Source organism: Musa acuminata, chromosome BXJ2-9, assembly GCF_036884655.1.
Source record: "Musa acuminata AAA Group cultivar baxijiao chromosome BXJ2-9, Cavendish_Baxijiao_AAA, whole genome shotgun sequence".
NCBI lineage: Eukaryota > Viridiplantae > Streptophyta > Magnoliopsida > Zingiberales > Musaceae > Musa > Musa acuminata.
Window position 1 is genome coordinate 6137885 of NC_088346.1, and position 17924 is coordinate 6155808.

The 17924-nt window shown below is 38.3% G+C and overlaps 3 protein-coding genes, 1 long non-coding RNA gene and 1 other non-coding gene across 12 annotated transcripts; 1 reads left to right on the plus strand and 4 right to left on the minus strand.

The window, feature by feature from the left end:
- Positions 1–220: 220 nt before the first annotated feature.
- On the minus strand, positions 221–3188 carry LOC135622829 (uncharacterized). Of its 2 annotated transcripts, XR_010491170.1 has the most exons (4): positions 2681–3186; positions 2000–2185; positions 1656–1733; positions 221–824 (listed from the first exon to the last, which is right to left on the minus strand). It is a non-coding gene; the product is annotated as an uncharacterized LOC135622829 (long non-coding RNA). The 2 variants fall into 2 exon arrangements; XR_010491169.1 differs by having other exon boundaries at positions 2000–3188.
- Positions 3189–3779: 591 nt separating this feature from the next.
- On the minus strand, positions 3780–4085 carry LOC135624005 (rapid alkalinization factor-like). The gene has a single exon (XM_065127473.1). The coding sequence runs from the start codon at positions 4083–4085 to the stop codon at positions 3780–3782; it is 306 nt and encodes a 101-aa protein (XP_064983545.1).
- Positions 4086–5320: 1235 nt separating this feature from the next.
- On the minus strand, positions 5321–13640 carry LOC103997370 (transcription initiation factor TFIID subunit 8). 7 transcript variants are annotated; one of them, XM_065125047.1, is made up of 5 exons: positions 11908–13640; positions 11472–11536; positions 7186–7986; positions 6777–6854; positions 5321–6444 (listed from the first exon to the last, which is right to left on the minus strand). In XM_065125047.1, exon 1 carries the CDS (start codon positions 13118–13120, stop codon positions 12026–12028), a length of 1095 nt encoding a protein of 364 aa, XP_064981119.1. In that variant the 5' UTR covers positions 13121–13640; the 3' UTR covers positions 5321–6444; positions 6777–6854; positions 7186–7986; positions 11472–11536; positions 11908–12025. The 7 variants fall into 7 exon arrangements, with proteins under 7 accessions (XP_064981119.1, XP_064981120.1, XP_064981116.1 ...); XM_065125048.1 differs by lacking the exon at positions 11472–11536; XM_065125044.1 differs by having other exon boundaries at positions 7186–11536.
- Positions 13641–15054: 1414 nt separating this feature from the next.
- On the minus strand, positions 15055–16875 carry LOC135622830 (uncharacterized). The gene is made up of 2 exons (XM_065125049.1): positions 16675–16875; positions 15055–15632 (listed from the first exon to the last, which is right to left on the minus strand). Exons 1-2 carry the CDS (start codon positions 16801–16803, stop codon positions 15207–15209), a joined length of 555 nt encoding a protein of 184 aa, XP_064981121.1. The 5' UTR covers positions 16804–16875; the 3' UTR covers positions 15055–15206.
- Positions 16876–17006: 131 nt separating this feature from the next.
- TRNAR-ACG (transfer RNA arginine (anticodon ACG)) lies at positions 17007–17079 on the plus strand. The gene has a single exon. It is a non-coding gene; the product is annotated as a tRNA-Arg (tRNA).
- Positions 17080–17924: the final 845 nt, after the last annotated feature.

The following is a 17924-nucleotide window of genomic DNA, read 5'->3' on the forward strand; positions in this document are numbered from 1 at the left end:
TTGTCCAAAAAGATAATTAGAGTATCCACACACACATGTTCTGTTTATTGTTTGGGTTGTCTATAATTAGTTTATTATATTTATTTTTTTGGGAATGATAGTACAATTTATGTTAGATTTGATTGGTGCATACATAATAATCTAACGCAATATTTCATTTTTTTTTGGTTCAGATTTATGATCGACATTAATAATGTTCTCTGATACATACAGTCAGTCGAAAAAGAACGATTAAGTTTCATAAATCGAAACGTTTATGTTTTCCACGCAGAGAAGTGAAACAACAAACACAGGAAAAAGATAAGCAATCATCAAGTCATACAAGCAAAGTAGGTTCTGCGACGACACATCGATCATGAGACTCCTATGGAAACGAAGAGACTTTAAAGGGTGGCTATTGATTCCTGCAATTGTTATAACTCAGACACCCATTGGTGTAAGGCCTCCCACTGGCGGCAGGGCGGGCCGCCGGTTGGCCGGATTTCGCCACGGCACAGTAGCCTATGTGCTGATTTGAACCACATGAGCTCGTCACCATCTCTGTTTCCAACCACTCGATGCCGCCAGCGATGCCGTGGAACATGGTGGAGTTAGATGGCTGGACATAACCCACATCCATAGTACCTGCAGCAGCAGCAGAGAGTAGAATGAGGAGGGTCATGCACAAGAAGCAGTGGACTCTCACCATCTCAGTAGCGCCCATTGCCTTCACGCATGCTATGGAAACATGCGACTCTATTTATTGCAGAAGAGTGAAAGCAACATATCACCGAACTCGGCATGCGTGGTTCATGATCGACATCTTGACAAGGAAGCATGTCTCACTGTATTATTGAGGGAGAACGAAAGCAACATATCACCAAACAGAATCATTGGAGGATTAATTTATGGGGTGAATCAAGAAACTGCATCTTGTATAAATTGATGGTGTAAGAACTTTTAGAAGGATTACATCTGATCCAATTAAATTCAAGAAAATTAAGATTGATAAACAACAACAATTGCCACAGAAGGAGCAGTGGTAGAAACCCAAAAAAAGATTGTAAACAGTCTTTAAAAGGAATGAAAAATAATGCTTTAGAAATATCATATATCTTTAGTTAAGAAAATAGTTTTTCCAGTGTGTAAAAAATATATTCATGCATGATTAAATCATCACTGCATCCGTCCCCACATCCTTCTCTTCCTTCTTTTTCTGACCTAACCAACCATCCCTTATCTAATCAATATGCTTCTACCTCAACTTGGGCTCACAGTGGTAAACAAATGTGCAGACAGAGAGATTCTCGTTGGGAGGTAACGAATATTAATCTTACCTGAAAACAAAACAAAAGAAAAAAAACATGATCCACATTAAGCTTTTAGGACTATTGGTTACCTAATTCAAAATATTTTTGATGGTATCAAAACGGATCATGAGTTTTAATCTTTCTATGATATCTAACTAATATTTACATTTTTTCTCTTAATTTAACTTCAAATTTTGAGATTATTGATTGCTCAATTCAAAATATTTATTAATTATGTTTATGTGGGATGAGGACCGTGATTCTCATCACACTGGCACATATCAACTTAATGCTCCACACCACTTTCAAGCAAATACTGCATGAATAATCAATTTAAGGGATCAAAAGGAAGGGATAATATCTTACAGGTGGCTCTCAGCTTGTCCAGATCTTTCAGGTCTAAGCCATCCACAATCTGCTCTGTTTGGGGTACCTTCCAAGTCCCTGCAAATACAAACACAAACAAACTTTTGCGAATAACTTGTGCTGCCTTAGAAGAGAAAGTCATATGTATGGAGCACAACCAATGAAGAGATATCAAGTTCACCTTATGTATACCAGTAAACTCAGTAAACTAATTGATGTAATTAGCTTTACATGTTCATGAGAGACAAATCAACATGGTAATGGCAACGTAATAAATGTAAATATATTCCTGAACATCATAGACAAAAAAATTGACATTCCACACATCAGAAACAATGTCTTACCACCATGGTGGGTATCAGTAGATTTGCAACTCCAGCAGCCTCTGACAGAAAGATTTTGAACACGTTGATGGCTTCAGTAATCAACCGAAGAGCATGAACACGACCAATCGGCATCGGCAGTGCCAATCGACGCCAAGGAAAAACATAAGAACCTTTCAGTCAGCATCGGCATCAGCAGTGGCCTTCCTGAACATCCCAGAAAAGCAGAGCTGATCTCACGATGGCAAATTGCAATACCCACTTTGATGAGTAATTCCAGGCACTTGCATAAAAACTCATGAAAATAATGTAATTAGATCAACATTCTGTACTGCAATGCATGGATCACAACAGTAATGCTGCTGAAATACACACTAGAAATAACAATTTCGGAGTATCAGAAACAGCTTTCAAAGAATCAATTATCTGCCATTATATATAGCACCAGGAGATCCTTGCCCCTCTTGTCAATGCGAATTTTAAGAAAATCATCAAGCCGTAGGAAAACACTCAAAGATACAGATGTTAGCTTGTGAAATTGCAATTTCGAAATATTACCACCATGAGGTTCTTTGCTTTTGCAAAGAATTTTTAGAAACTGTCAGACAATCAAGCTGCAACAGACCATGTATTGTCTTATTAAATATAATATAAATGGCAAAGGGGGGGACGGAAATGGGTTGCTAATATGCCTCTCTTTACCATAGCTGGCATCAGTTGTAGGTCGAAACCCAGCTGTACTATCATAGGCAAGTCGCTGCTGTAAGATCAACAAAGAACTCTCGGCCTTCGTCCGCTGCCTTGTCTCTTCGCCCTTGTCCATTTTAGTGTCGGTTGCCCCCTTTGTTCCACTGTTCCATGCGGACATAGGTACGAGGATCAGGAAGCCTCGGAACCCAATCAGGTATGTGCTTTCCGCTTGATGTCTCTCCAACCTGAGCAAAGCTGGAAATGGGCTGCGCAAATGGGACTTCCTCTGTTGTAACGAACTGGGTGATCTCTCGAACAACACCTGAACCCAGCAGTCACCGGTGAACATCAGATGCCCCAGAAAAGCCCCTTGACGAACTCAAATCCTCAAGCCCCTGGATGGATGATGTCAAACACATCGCAACGAGTTCTTCCAGCTAAACTAGCATAAAAAGTAGCACTTTTGCCTAGATCACAGATGTATCGGACCATGACAGCCGCCATAGCATTAACTGCAGATATGTAATATTACAACCGGGCGATGGTAACATATGCAATGCAAACCTTCTTTATCAATAAATTTGATGAATCCAATAAAGGGAAGAAAAAGAACATTGTTTTACGCTGTAATTATAGCTATAAGATAATATATTTCAGTTGTCCGCAATCGGCAATTACTGTTGTATTATATTGATGATTATATAAGTGTTATATAGGTTCTCAAGAGAGGCCTCAATATGCTGCATATTTTCTTATAGCTATATTTTCTTATAGCTATAATTTAACTGAAAAATGGTGGCACCGACACTTGTTCTTCTTCTTCTTCCATCGACTGTCTCTACTGTTTGATCTTAAGCGTTTAGATCGCAACACTGCTGATTTCCACACACACACACACACACATAATTTCCTGGATTTCTTGGTTCAATTCACATCATGTGTGATTAATCTGGATAGAAAGCAAAGAAAAAAAGGAGTGGATGGTCACAAGATGAACAGCTTTTGAAACAACACACATTATTGTGAGGTGCTTCCGAGACACACATTATTATTCCGAGCATTAGAGGCAGAAGAAAGAAATAAAGTTCTCCAGGATCATAGGTATCTCTTCTCAACTCTTGCAGTAGTACTGGGCTTGGCACCCGCGGGTGTATGCATTTCCAGGTTGGGGAGCCTGCAATGGCACCCTATCCTTCTGCAGAGCTCCGTAGCTTATGGAGGTCTGTGTAGACTGGAGGATCCTCCTTCCTGTCTCTGATCCCAATGACCACTCCTCCGCTTCATGCATCTGCCCAATGGTGCCATTGAGTTGACGTAAGTGAGCTTCCTCCACATCTCTACCACCAGCAGCAGCAGAAACTAGAAGCAGGAGTACTGCGACGCACAAGCAATGAACTCTCCCCAGCACGGTTGCCATCGCCCAAACCACTCCCTCTATCACCTTGCTTGCAGGAGCCAGAGGTGATCTCAAAGTCCTAAGATCAGGCACTCTATTTGTGTGTAGCAACGAGGGCAACGGATCACCAAACTCTTCGCATGAGCACCAGGAACCCGCTTGTTTCATAAAAGGAGAAAGCAATAGATCACCAAACTCTTCACATGAGCAGCAGGTACCAACTTGTTTCACAAAAGCAAAAAGGTAGAGATGCGCAGTTCTCCAATGACTGACATACAACTTTGTCCTGTGCTTTGGATGACGGTGAGACCCCAGTCGTGGATGTGAAGTTAGGGACATGGAAGGCGGTCCACCATGTCATGTGAAGTAGGAAAACAAGACGTCCATTGTGACGGCCCTCAAACATGACCAGCATTCGCGTGTCTGCTTTGATGCGCAACTGCATGTACCATTGGCACCATCTAGGCCTTGTGTCTATGCGCCTTCCTCCTGAGACCACGTCGCTCGGCAGTTGACAGCAATCGGATGCAAAGCATTGCAGTGTTTTGTAGGCAATACCAAGACTTGCAGCATGAAGAGTTGGTGATGAAGAAGAAGTATGGAGGTGTATAGACAAAAGAGGAGAGCGTGGATGGCAACAAAATGAAGGCATTTTTTGTATCGCCATCGTTCTTCCGTGATTCTATGGCGATGTGATGGAAAAATTCATGAGCCTAAATAGGGGGAAAAGGGAGTCTATTGAATCATGTCCTTCAGGTCCATCATTCCATCAATCCCAATCTTAACTCATCAATGATATAAATGCTCGTATTAGTCCTGTAGTTAGGATTTCTTGTCCAAAAAGATAATTAGATTATCCACACACACATGTTCTGTTTATTGTTTGGGTTGTCCATAATTAGTTTATTATATTTATTTTTTCGGGAATGATAGTACTATTTATGTAAGATTTGATTGGTGCATACATAATAATCGAAGGAATAAATAAGAAAAAGTGTTTTGTAAAAATGGATTTTTTTTATAATTAAAAGCAAAAAATTAAGCATAGCGAATGAAGTGTAATGATTGCCAAATGGTAATTTCCATGCTTGAGCAGTCATATATACCCATCAGTATGTGCTTATTTAGGTGGAGGTCATGGCTTATTAGCAATATAAATTCACTTTATTTTAGGTAAGAATTATGTGCTCTTAACTAAATTCACTTTTTTATTCAGGTTTATGATCGACATTAATAATGTTCTCTGATACATACAGTCAATCGAAAAAGAACAATTAAGTTTCATAAATCGAAACGTTAATGTTTTCCACGCAGAGAAGTGAAGCAACAAACACAGGAAAAAGATAAGCAAGCCAAATGATACCATCATCAAGTCATACAAGCAAAGTAGGTTCTGCGACGACACATCGATCATGATACTCCTATGGATCATGATACTCCTATGGAAACGAAGAGACTTTAAAGGGTGGCTATTGATTCCTGCAATAAGTAGAACCCGAACACCCACGGGTGTAAGCCCTCCCCTTGGCAGCCGTGGCCGCCGGTCGGTCGGCATTCCCCACGGCACGGTAGACTATGTGCTGGGCCGTCGCCATCTCTGGATCCAACCACTCAGTGCCGCCAGCGACGCCGTCGAACATGGTGGTGTTAGATGGCTGGACATAACCCACATCCATAGTACCTGCAGCAGCAGCAGCAGAGAGTAGAATGAGGAGGGTCACGCACAAGAAGCAGTGGACTCTCACCATCTCAGTAGCGCCCATTGCCTTCACGCACGCTATGGAAACATGCGACTCTATTTATTGAAGAAGAGTGAAAGTAACAGATCAACTAACTCTGCATGCGTGGTTGATGATCGACATCTTGACAGGACAGCATGTCTCACTGTATTATTGAGGGAGAACGAAAGCAACATATCACCAAACAGAATCATTGGAGGATTAATTTATGGGGTGAATCAAGAAACTGCATCTTGTATAAATTGATGGCGTAAGAACTTTTAGAAGGATTACATCTGATCCAATTAAATTCAAGAAAATTAAGATCGATAAACAACAGCAATTGCCACAGAAGGAGCAGTGGTAGAAACCCAAAAAAAAAGAATGCAAACATTCTTTAAAAGGAATGAAAAATAATGCTTTAGAAATATCATATATCTTTAGGTAAGAAAATAGTTTTTCCAGTGTGTAAAAAATATATTCATGCATCATCAAATTATCACTGCATCCGTCCCCACGTCCTTCTCTTTGTTCTTTTTCTGACCTAACCAACCATTCCTTATCCATTCAATATGCTTCTACCTCAACTTGGGCTCACAGTGGTAAACAAATGTGTGCAGACACAGAGATTCTAGTTGGGAGGTAACTAATATTCATCTCACCTGAAAACAAAACAAAAGAAAAAAAACATGATCCACATTAAGCTTTTAGGACTATTGGCTACCTAATTCAAAATATTTTTATGGCATCAAAACAGATCTTGAGTTTTAATCTTTCTATGATATCTAACAAATAATTTTTTTATTCATTTAACTTCAAATTTTGAGATTATTGAACGTTCAATTCAAAATATTTATTAATTATATTTATGTGGGATAAGGACCGTGATTCTCATCACACTGGCACATATCAACTTAATACTCCACTCCACTTTCAAGCAAATACTGCATGAATAATCAATTTAAGGGACCAAAAGGAAGGGATAATATCTCACAAGAGGTTCTCAGCTTGTCCAGATCTTTCACTTCTAAGCCTTCCACAATCTGCTCTGTTTAGGGTACGTTCCAAGCCCCTGCAAATACAAACACAAACAAACTTTTGCTCATAACTTGTGCTGCCTTAGAAGAGAAAGTCATTTGTATGGAGCACAACCAATGAAGAGATAACAAGTTTACCCTATGTATGACCAGTAAACTAATTGATGTAATTAGCTTTACATGTTCATGAGAGACAAATCAATAACAAATCAACATGGTAATGGCAACATAATAAACGTAAATATATTCCTGAACATCATAGACAAAAAAATTAATATTCCACACATCAGATACAATGTCATATAATCAGAAAAGGTCCATAATGCATTTCTTCTGCGCAGGTAAAAGGCTAGGGGCCCCTCTTACTAGCATGATGGGTGTCAGCAGCCTCTGAAGGAATGATTATGAACACATTGATGGCTTGAGCAATCAACCAAAGAGCATGAACACGATCAATCGGCAGCGCCAATCGACGCCAAGGAAACACAAAAGCACCTTTCAGGCACTGGCCTTCCTGAACATCCCAGAAAAGCAGAGCTGTTCTCATGACGGCAGATTGCAATTACCCACTTTGATGAGTAATTCCGGGCACATGCATAAAAACTCATGAAAATAATGTAATTAGATCAACATTCTGTACTGCAATGCATGGATCACAACAGTAATGCTGCTGAAATACACACTAGAAATAACAATTTCGGAGTATCAGAAACAGCTTTCAAAGAATCAATTTTCTGCCATTACATATAGCACCAGGAGGTCCTTGCCCCTCGTGTCAATGCGAATTTTAAGAAAATCATCAAGCCATAGGAAAACACTCAAAGATACTGATGTTAGCTTGCAAAATTGCAATATCGAAATATTACCACCATGAGGTTCTTTGCTTTTGCAAAGAATTTTTAGAAACCGTCACAATCAAGCTGCAACAGACCATGTATTGTCTTATTAAATATAATACAAATGTTCTCAATTCAGATAGCTACAGATAATAATCAGTTGTGATGGTACTCAAGCATAAATTCCATCCATCCCCAGCTCGAGGACATAAAAATTGACTAGTTAACTTCAGTCATCATATTGAAAGCACACCATAGCCGTGATTGGTGGACCTTGTCAATGGATGTTCTGAGGTGCACATGGAGGTCAAAAATGACCTTGTCAATTCATCTAACAAAAGGCACAGTGACATTCATTACTTCAAAGCATATCAAATGATAGACGAGAGTGCTCATAACTCTAATTTTTTTACACTAAGAAATAAGAAAACATTGTTATCGCTAGGTGCTTAGCTATCTTAGAAGAGCCCACAAAATTTAGGAGCATAAGAATAGTATATCTACATCAATTCTTCTACGATTCATTAATTTCCCAAATAGAAAAAAAATAAAAATATCCACAAACATTATGCTGTGGTTAGATATTCTAATTGTGAAAGATAAAAGTAACTATAATTACACTGATCGGAGTTCAATTCTAAACCAAGTTACACAACCCAATATCAAACCATAGCCATACTATTTTTTAAGGATATATAAGGCTCTCTACAATCAGAGATTTTACATATCAGAGAATAGACTGTAGCAACAACGTGCAAGGAAAATATGCTGAGTGAACCATGCAAAAAGCTGATAGCAAAAGGATTCCAAAGACCATACAAAATCAAAATCCAAAGTCTAAATGACAGAAGAAAGCGTCTCTAATAAGGTTCAATATTCGAATTATCACAAAGAATGACATTTAAGTAAAACAACCTTCAATAATGTAGGTTGTCCAGAAAAAGTAAAGTAAAAATGTAAAATAGAGTCTACACAATTATAGGATCCCATTATTACAGGAAAATTGAAGACAATGATAAAATACAAAAGAAAAGGAAAGCAGAAAAAAGTTTAAAAGGCAACTCAAGGTTCTTTTAGATAAAGCAAAAGTGAACACAAGACTTTTCTTCTTTACTCTCAGAACACTACAAAATGATACAGGCAAGATGTTGAACAAGTTAGTTGTTAAAAAAGGCATCAAATCTTACAGGAAATAATATAAAAAAAGAAAATAAATGGCAGACTAGTGTGTGTCTCTCTCGCTAATATGAAGTCTGAGAAGAGTAGTCTTGCCCGTCATTCAAGCCATTATTGTTCATGTCATGAAGGAACAAAAAAACTTTAAAAATAATGAATGTCAAGAAAGCAAGAATAAATACAGAAGTTATCATGGGAAAAACAACATAATTATGTTCATAAAATGAGAAAAACACAAATATTATATATATATATATATATATATATATATATATATATATATATATATATATATATATATATATATATATATATAGTGCAGCCTTTGTGGGATCATATTTAGTCATCGTGCCAAGTAGGATCAAGAGCCAACCTAGGTAACCTTGCTGAGGTAAATAATATGCAAGTGTACTGGCAAGGTGAATCAAACCAATACTAATATTCTTGAGATAATCTCGTATCCTTCTGTTGCTCCAAGTTCATGTTCAAAAAGGATCCTGCAAGAAGAGAAGGCACTGAGGGCTGCCCAGTGGGACCCTCATCTAACACTCAAATTAGAATCTCTAGTGAGCTCCAAGGTGAGAGAATGAGCATATCGAAACCTAAATGAAAACAATAAACAAGAGTTGAAGGGATTGGAAAGATTTCACTTATTCCTGAGGAAGTCTCTTCATATAATGGCATGTAACAGGCATTTGCTCAAATTGGGCATGCTACTTCAGATCTGACAGTTAGCCAATAGCTGAGTCTTGATTCAATTGTAATCTACAAGAATGTGATCTAATAGTTGTAACTACTTGCATGGCAATTTACCTGTAACCGCCTTGAAGACTTTTGTGTCTGCAATAACTATCTTTCATAATGTGTAAAGAGTCAACTTGTCATGAACATATAGCTGCTACATGCAGTTCACTAATATTCCCACATCAATCCTAAATTCATATGGTAAGGCCACTCAATGAACATATTTTTGAATCCATAATTGACTCTACCAAGAATCTTAGCCCAAATTCTAGTAGACCAACCAGTTATCCTATTATGAAATAAGTCAAAGATTTTTTTTACTTTTATCATTATGTATCAGCCATGCAGCAAAAACTCCATGGCATTAGATGGATTTCAACCTAATAAGATAGGATAGACAACACGTAAATAAGTAACACCTGCAATCCCTTGAATGGCTAATTGAATATGATAACTTCATTTGACAACTAAAGCACTAACTAACAAGCATGGATCAATTAGAGTTGTGTAAAAGATCTGACCTAATAGGATACAAGTGTTTGGCAGATTTAACAGTATCTAATCCAATATGAAATAAGGATCATACACATTGTCTATAAATATGGATTCTTCACTAATATGACATCCTCGCATGACTACGTAAGTCTGATGTCCTTGATTGTAAATATGTCAAGAATGCTAAAGAATCATAATATAGCATTCTTACATGACTACGCAAGTCCAATGGCCTTGATTGTAAATATGTCAAGAATGCCAAAGAATCATAATACACGTGATGCACAACAAATAACAAAACCGTAAGCCCCAATTATTTAGAATCGGTTACATAGATCTTTTACAGTCATTGAGATCTAACGACCATGATACATATGAAACTAAAATATACACATTTCTTGGCAATTTGAGAATCACTTTTACTAACAAAAACATATAATTTGAGAATCATTTTTACCACCAGAAACTTAAGGGATGTAGAATATGATACTCGATTATCCATGCAAAAACCTATGTCTGAACTAGTGCACCAATAAATTTTAGAAAATCGACAAATAGATTATTTGTCAGAACCAGTAACAACACAAGAATTTACAATAATATTTAAGAGGGCATTACAAAAATACAATCCTTTGAATGTCTTGGTTGGGGGCACCAACACCAGCCAGGTCCAGAATAGGCTTGTATAGTTTCACATGAGGAAAACAATAAGAAAAGACAAGATTTAGCATTATTCTTTGTGTTCTTCCACTATCAAAAATAGAAACTTATAAATACTTGTAAACGGATATATTAGGTATACTTGCTTTAGCTTGCAAGTTTTCTGAAATTAGTTGAAAGTTTTCAATTATGAAACTTCGAAAGAAAAAAATACAGACTGACCATCTAACCTTTTTTTATGAAGGAAGAAATTCATGGAGTGCATGGAAAATTAAGAAATTCAATCTAATTTTCCTATGGGAAGGAGTAAATCAGTTGCACTATTGTTTGGACATCCCCATTCAAGGGAATGAATGGTTGTTCGTCGAACCTCTTGGACAAGGACAATTGTCTTTCCATACCAAGAATTTGAGATATCAAGAATGTCTCCCGTGTTGATATAATGTTTATAAAGGGTGACCAATGTATGAGGAGGCCACTAACATGGAATCTAAGGAGGGTCAATCTGCATAACCTTATAGTTACAAACGACAAGGAAATTTCTATGACTCAAACTTTGGTCCCTAGTCCACAAAAGAGTAATCTTGTGTTAGTACGAAGACTTACCTATCTGTATGCAATTCATATCATCTAATAATAAAAGTCGTGATAATTTTGCCCGTATTTACAATGTGTTCAACAAATGTTAATTATCTTTAATAATGATGACAAAAAAATGAACATTTTTAGGTTGGTACTTACCCCTAGGATCTTTTACTTTTATCTTTAAACATCGCTTACTGAATGGTGACCACCAAATGAATTTTCTGAAAATTGAAAACAAACAAAACATAAACACTTCTCATTGTTTTTCAATTGAAAAACATAAAGAAAACCGACGTTTTTATTTTAAAATTTAACATAGATAAGTTCAAACTCTTATTTCACATTGTGTGGCTATTAAATGTTCATTAAAAAATAGGAAAGAAGCCTAAAGGTTTAGCATTTTTCAATCAGTTATAAATGGGTCAACGGTTTGGGGGCAGTTGATCCATATTCAAGTTGCTCTTGACGAAACACAAGCCAACTTGTCTCACTGCCAGCCCTGGTAAAAGGTTCGCACTTTGTTCTTAATATAGAAAAAAATTAGAGAGAGGCGTGAAGGAAAAAGGACTTCTAGACAACATAAGTTACATACCTAAGATTTTTCACCATGCTCAACCCACTGGGAAGAAAAAGTTGCATGTTCCATCAAATTTGATATGCCAAATAATTACTGTTACAGTTCGACACAGAAATCCTCTCTACAATGTATTTTACAGCTGAGCCAGATCATGTGGTTTCTCCATAGCTTCTTTAAGAATTATCTCTGCTCTCCTTTTCTTGTCATCTTTCTCGTCATGCCTCAAAGGCCAAGAATCATTTTTAGCATCCAAGGCATCAGAAGAAAATGATGCTGCTATAGATTTCTTGTCAACTTTAAGTTTGAAATGCACGATAGGCCTCCTTCCAGGAAGAACCTTTTTCTCATTAGTCTCCAAGTCCACAGGCCCAACCTTTATGGACTCAGTGGCAGGGACAGAAGTCTCAAGCACACACAACCGGTTGCCAGCATCAGCATCTCTTTCCCATGGATTAGCAATTACAGATACTTCTTTCTCTCCAAATGGCAAAGGGGGGGACAGAAATGGGTTGCTAACAACCATTTGCCTCTCTTTACCATAACTGGCATCATTCGTAGGTTGAAACCCAGTTGTACTATTATAGGCAAGTCGCTGTTGTAAGCTCAACAAAGAACTCTCGGCCTTCGTCCGCTGCCTTGTCTCTTCGACCTTGTCCATTTTAGTGTCAGTTACCCCTTTGTTCCACTCTTCCATGCGGACATAGGCACGAGGATCAGGAAGACTCGGAACCCAATCAGGTATGTGCTTTCCGCTTGATGTCTCTCCAACCTGAGCAAAGCTAGGTGTCGGCTTAGGTGTTGTACAAACAGGGTATCCGGAAATGGGCTGTGCAAATGGGACTTCCTCTGTTGTAACAAACTGGGTGATCTCTCGAACAACACCTGAACCCACCAGACAACGGTGAACATCAGATGCCCCAGAAAAGCCCCTTGACAAACTCAAATCCTCAAGCCCCTGGATGATGTCAAACACATTGCAACTAGTTCTTCCAGCTAAATTAGCATAAAAATTAGCACTTTTGCCTAGATCACAGATGTATCGGACCATGATATCCGCCATAGCATTAATTGCAGTACGATTGGAACCGTGAAACCCAACCGACTCGCAAATCTGGCCGACGGCGATCTTGGCGACGGCGTGACTGAACTCATCACCTCGCGACGACAGCCGGCTCTTCTTCGAGGTTGTCCGTTGATTCCTTCCACTCTCCCTACCTCCATCGCTCATGTTCACCGGATCATATTATTGGCGCCAAATTAGGGACTTTGCCAATCTATACTACTCTCTGTCCATCCACTGCCGCTGCAAAGGTTGTGGTTACGGTATAACAAGAAAACAAGCGCGTTCGGTCTGAGAAGCAAGTACCAAGATGTATCCGTCAAAAAACCCTACACTTCAGTAGCATTTGAACCAAAAGCCACCGCGAAGAATTGATGAAGCTGGTGAGGAACTCGCCGATGGCCGGTGGGGTAACGAGCAGGTTCTTCCATGGATCTCTGCAGCTTGAGTTCCGAAAAAGAACCTATTAAACGCAAGAGCAGCAACCTCAATAAACCCTAATTTCGAAAAGGGGGAGGCGAGGGAGGGAGAGAGGGAGATTGAGATCGAGAAGTGATGGGGGTGTCGAGATCGGGTCGACTGGGATCTTGACTTATTTATAGAGGCGAGGGTTTGGTGTGGTGGATAGTAAGCGTTCGCCGATGGCGCATGCGCAGGCGGGGTTTTAGTGCTCCGGCGGAGCAGCGGACCACCGTCAAGCCTCGCCACCCTCGGTCCAGACTTTAATCCCGTGCACAGCCGTCTTCAGCGAACAGGGTTTTGCGACACGTAGCGTATATGTGAACGCGGCGTCATGTGAATCGATCGCGCTGGTGTTCGGTGTTCGAGATAGCACGTGGCTCCGCTGGTGCCGCTTACTTTTCACGGCATGGGCTCCGCCCGAAGGCGAGAAATCTTCGGTTGCGGGCTGCTTTTTTATCCGCACGAATCTCAACGACATTGGTCCCCCTCCTCGAATCTTAATCCACAGAAAACGGCGATCGTCCCGAATCACAAGTTTTGTAAGAATTATATATATATATATATATATAACATCATTAGAGACTATATGGGATTGCTGTGATTGTTTTTTTAATGCATGCTACCATTATTTGTGATCTAATTATGTTGAATTAGAAGAAATGCAATAAGTAGATGGACTAACTTCATATGAAAATTGAAATAAGAGGGGTTAATTATATATCCTGATTTCTACGCTTTAAAATGTATATATCTATAATTATAAAAGTGAACCATCTAGATTTATTTAACATAACATCATCAATTTTACTAATGAAAATATAAAAATAAATGATAAAAAATAATTATAATGTTTCAATTTATGGTAACAGATGATAGCGTCATTAGGGCTATGGGCGATTGTTATAGATAAGAAGAGTGACAATGAGAGGTGAGGGCCGCTTTACATTTGCATCGACGCTGACGCAATTGTTGAGTGATGTCACTTTGCATTTGTGTTGGCGCCAATGTAATTATCGAGCGATGAAAGGATCATCGATGCAGATGCTGAGTGGCCCTTTCGCCCCTCGATAATTGCAACAACGTTGATACAAATACAAAGCGACAAAAGGGTCACTCAGCATTTACATCGACGACCCTTTCACCGCTCAACAATTACGTCGACATCCACAACAACCACCCACGACCCCCAACAATATCTCATTAGCCACCACTAATATTCTCTGCCACCATCAATTGGAATGTTAAAATTATTTTTTTACTTTTTGTCTTTGTGTTTCCGTTAGTAAAACCGATGGCGTTTGGATAAATTGACTTAGATGTTTTATTTTCGTAACTATAAAAACGCAAATGTAACTTTTTAAGGTGCAAGGACTAGAATACTAAAGATAGCTAAGGGGATAATACGTAATTATCCCAAATAAAAGCAAGAAAGAATATGTAATTGCTTTTCCATTGAAAATATTAATTAGAACAATTCCATCTCACTAATGACAATACTTCTTATGCAGTCTAATACTAATGACAATTCTTCAACCAGAAATCATATGGGATTTGACATCTTCACAGTTTGCCTGCCTTTTTCTCTTTTGGAGAAGTAAACAATACACAATTTGAGATAAGGAACTGCAACACGGTATCAATTGAGAATGGCGTTTATACAATTTGCCTGCCTTTTATTATAAGAAAGTCAACAAAATACAATTTGAGACAAACAGGAAAGTTCATCAGACACAACGATGGATAGCAAAACTAGTAGTTCCAATGACACTTAAATCTTCATTCTGAGTGAATCTTAATTGGATTTCTGCAAGTTGGATACAAAATTTGATGCAGCAAATGCTGCTGATCCACCAACCACACAGACCAAAGCTACAATGATCTGCAAGGCCACTTCCCATGGATACTGCTCAGGCACAACAAATACACAAACAGGACCCAGGACAAGCAGTGCCAGGCTTATGCTCAGGAGTGTTCCAGGGGTTGCAGGGTCTGTTGCCGCAGAAAGAACTCCGAGTTCCTCTGCCTTTGAGAGGAGGCCCAACCTCTCCACCGTCGAGAGTGAGAGACCAAAGTTCTCAGCTGCAGTGAGTAATCCTGCTTTCTCTGCCTTAGTCAGGAGTCTAAGCTTCTCCACATTTGTCAGCAGCTTGATGGGTTCTGAACCATTGTTGTTCATTTGTCTTGGGCCTGGCTCACCTAAAGGGAACACTGTTGATCCCTGCATTGCGAATTGATACTTTTTTCGGTCGGCTAATATTCATATGATCTCAGTAGCAAAAGATCAAAAGAAAGTAGCTGCATGATCAGTAGAACAAATGCTTACAACATTGTGCAACTTGAATCAACACTTTTATGTTGTATATGGAAAAGAGACTACAAGTTAATTTCTAGGAGACAAAAATGAATTACTTTTGCAGTCGGTCACAATTCAGATGAACTCACACCAAAACTTTGGCAAATGAGATACACCTATTTATTTGATGAAGGCCTTTTGCTTATGATTATGTGGACCAAAGTGCAGGTCATCTAAACATGAGCATGATTTGGATTAGGTGACTGTCAAGGAAAGTGCAGGTCATCTAAACATGAGCATGATTTGGATTAGGTGACTGTCAAGGAAAGAGCACCATGTACGCTGAACTCTAACATCTTATAGGCAAGTCAGATTAGATCTCAAAGGTAAGGTGCAAGCTAACTAGAGAGAAGAACACCAGTGACAAGCATTAATTAAACATCAGACGAAATGAAGAGGATAGATATAAGATTTAGACTCACAACATACTCCCTTACCATGTTGGATTGGATGACCAGTAATCCAAAAATATATCTTGTAGGAAAAAGGAAGCTAAATCATCAAATACCTTGGATATCACAAGTTAAAGAGAGATAAAGGGTTATTCACAGGCATCATGATGAAGCAAGTGTATGTAAATCAAATGACTTTAACAGAAAACAATTACATTCTATTCCGATAAACATTGATATGATACAAAGATAGATTGACTGAATCTAGTAAGTATTTTAGTTATGGGAGACTTGCTTGCTGGACTTACAGTACACGAATCGAGTACATGACACTAAAGGAACCATAAACTCTCCTAATTATATATGCTACCTGTATCGGTCAAACCTTAAATCACAAATGAAGCATTATAAACCACGAATTCAACAAAATAGCAGTGGAACAGAATAAAGTAGAGCATAAAAAGAAATCATTCTTCAGATTCTATTATCCGCTTCGAGATGATTGAGCTGCTCACCCTCCTGGTGGCTGAAACTCTGGTTCCGGGCTTCGGGGTGGCCATCGACTTGATGAAGAGAGGGCAGCGAGGTATGGCAGGAGAAGATGAGAACATCATTCTGCTGCTGCAGATCCCCACAGCTTCCATGGATGCTCCTCTCTCTCTCTCTCTCTCTCTCTCTGGATGCTATCAGAGGCGATCGGCCTCTCGTTGGAGTGGATATTTCGGCAGTGGTCGAGGAGGAGCAATCCTCAGCAGTACACGCGTCATTAGACTAGTGGTGGAATGGAACTACATACCCTAAGCTTTAATTAGAATATATAAAATAAAATTAGCCGATCACCAATATCGACTCCATGGCCCAATGGATAAGGCGCTGGTCTACGGAACCAGAGATTCTGGGTTCGATCCCCAGTGGAGTCGCTTGTCATTGGCTTTTGTTTTTTTTCCTTTTTTTGAATAAATAAATGATATGTAATAAACCCCAATCCCCCTATAAAATACTAAATAATATGATTAAACATTTTTCAATAAATGAATGATATTATCTATTGTAACACACTTTAATACTTATGAACCCAACATACAAAATATAAAATAAAATGAGAATGTAAAACAATATATATATATATATATAATTAAAATGATACAAATATGTATTTTTATATCAATTATGATAATTGATATTAACTTTGATTTTGACTTTAAAGCCTATTTAATAGACACATAAATGAACCCTATCATTTTAGCTTTAGTTCTAACGTTGATACTAATAATAATAATATTATTATTATTTTCAATTAATCGAGACTCAACATGTTACCTTAGCTTCCTTGTAAATCGCAATCTCTTTCACATAATAAAAGTAATTTGGTTTGACTTCAATTGTCTTTACATGAACATGAGATGAGTCTTATTTTATACAAGTAAAAGATGAACAAACACAACAATTGGTTTTCATTAGCTCACGTCATTGTCCGAGCTTAAATCAGATTAGGGCAATAGTGTTCGGGCTTAGGTCAGATTAGGCCATCAATGGTCGAGCCATAGCCAAAGCCCTCCTTTAATAAAAAATAATAATGATAATAAAGTGAGATTTTATTCCTCTCATTCAAGTATTAAACTTTGTTCTCTTTCTCCCTTTTACTACTACACTAATCACCCATAATTAGTAACTTAGAAAGCACATGTTTTCGCAAAGTATCTTATGATATATTCACTTTACTTATAATAAAAAAATAAATACATATAATGTAACCAAAGTATAT

Bases quoted from the DNA above. Each gene is read 5' to 3' on its own strand.
- LOC135624005 (XM_065127473.1), bottom strand. From the start codon at position 4,085: ATGGCAACCGTGCTGGGGAGAGTTCATTGCTTGTGCGTCGCAGTACTC.
- LOC103997370 (XM_065125048.1), bottom strand. From the start codon at position 13,120: ATGAGCGATGGAGGTAGGGAGAGTGGAAGGAATCAACGGACAACCTCG.
- LOC135622830 (XM_065125049.1), bottom strand. From the start codon at position 16,803: ATGGAAGCTGTGGGGATCTGCAGCAGCAGAATGATGTTCTCATCTTCT. The intron at 15,633-16,674 runs GTGAGCAGCTCA...TTCGCAATGCAG, and splicing joins GAGTTTCAGCCACCAGGAGG to GGATCAACAGTGTTCCCTTT.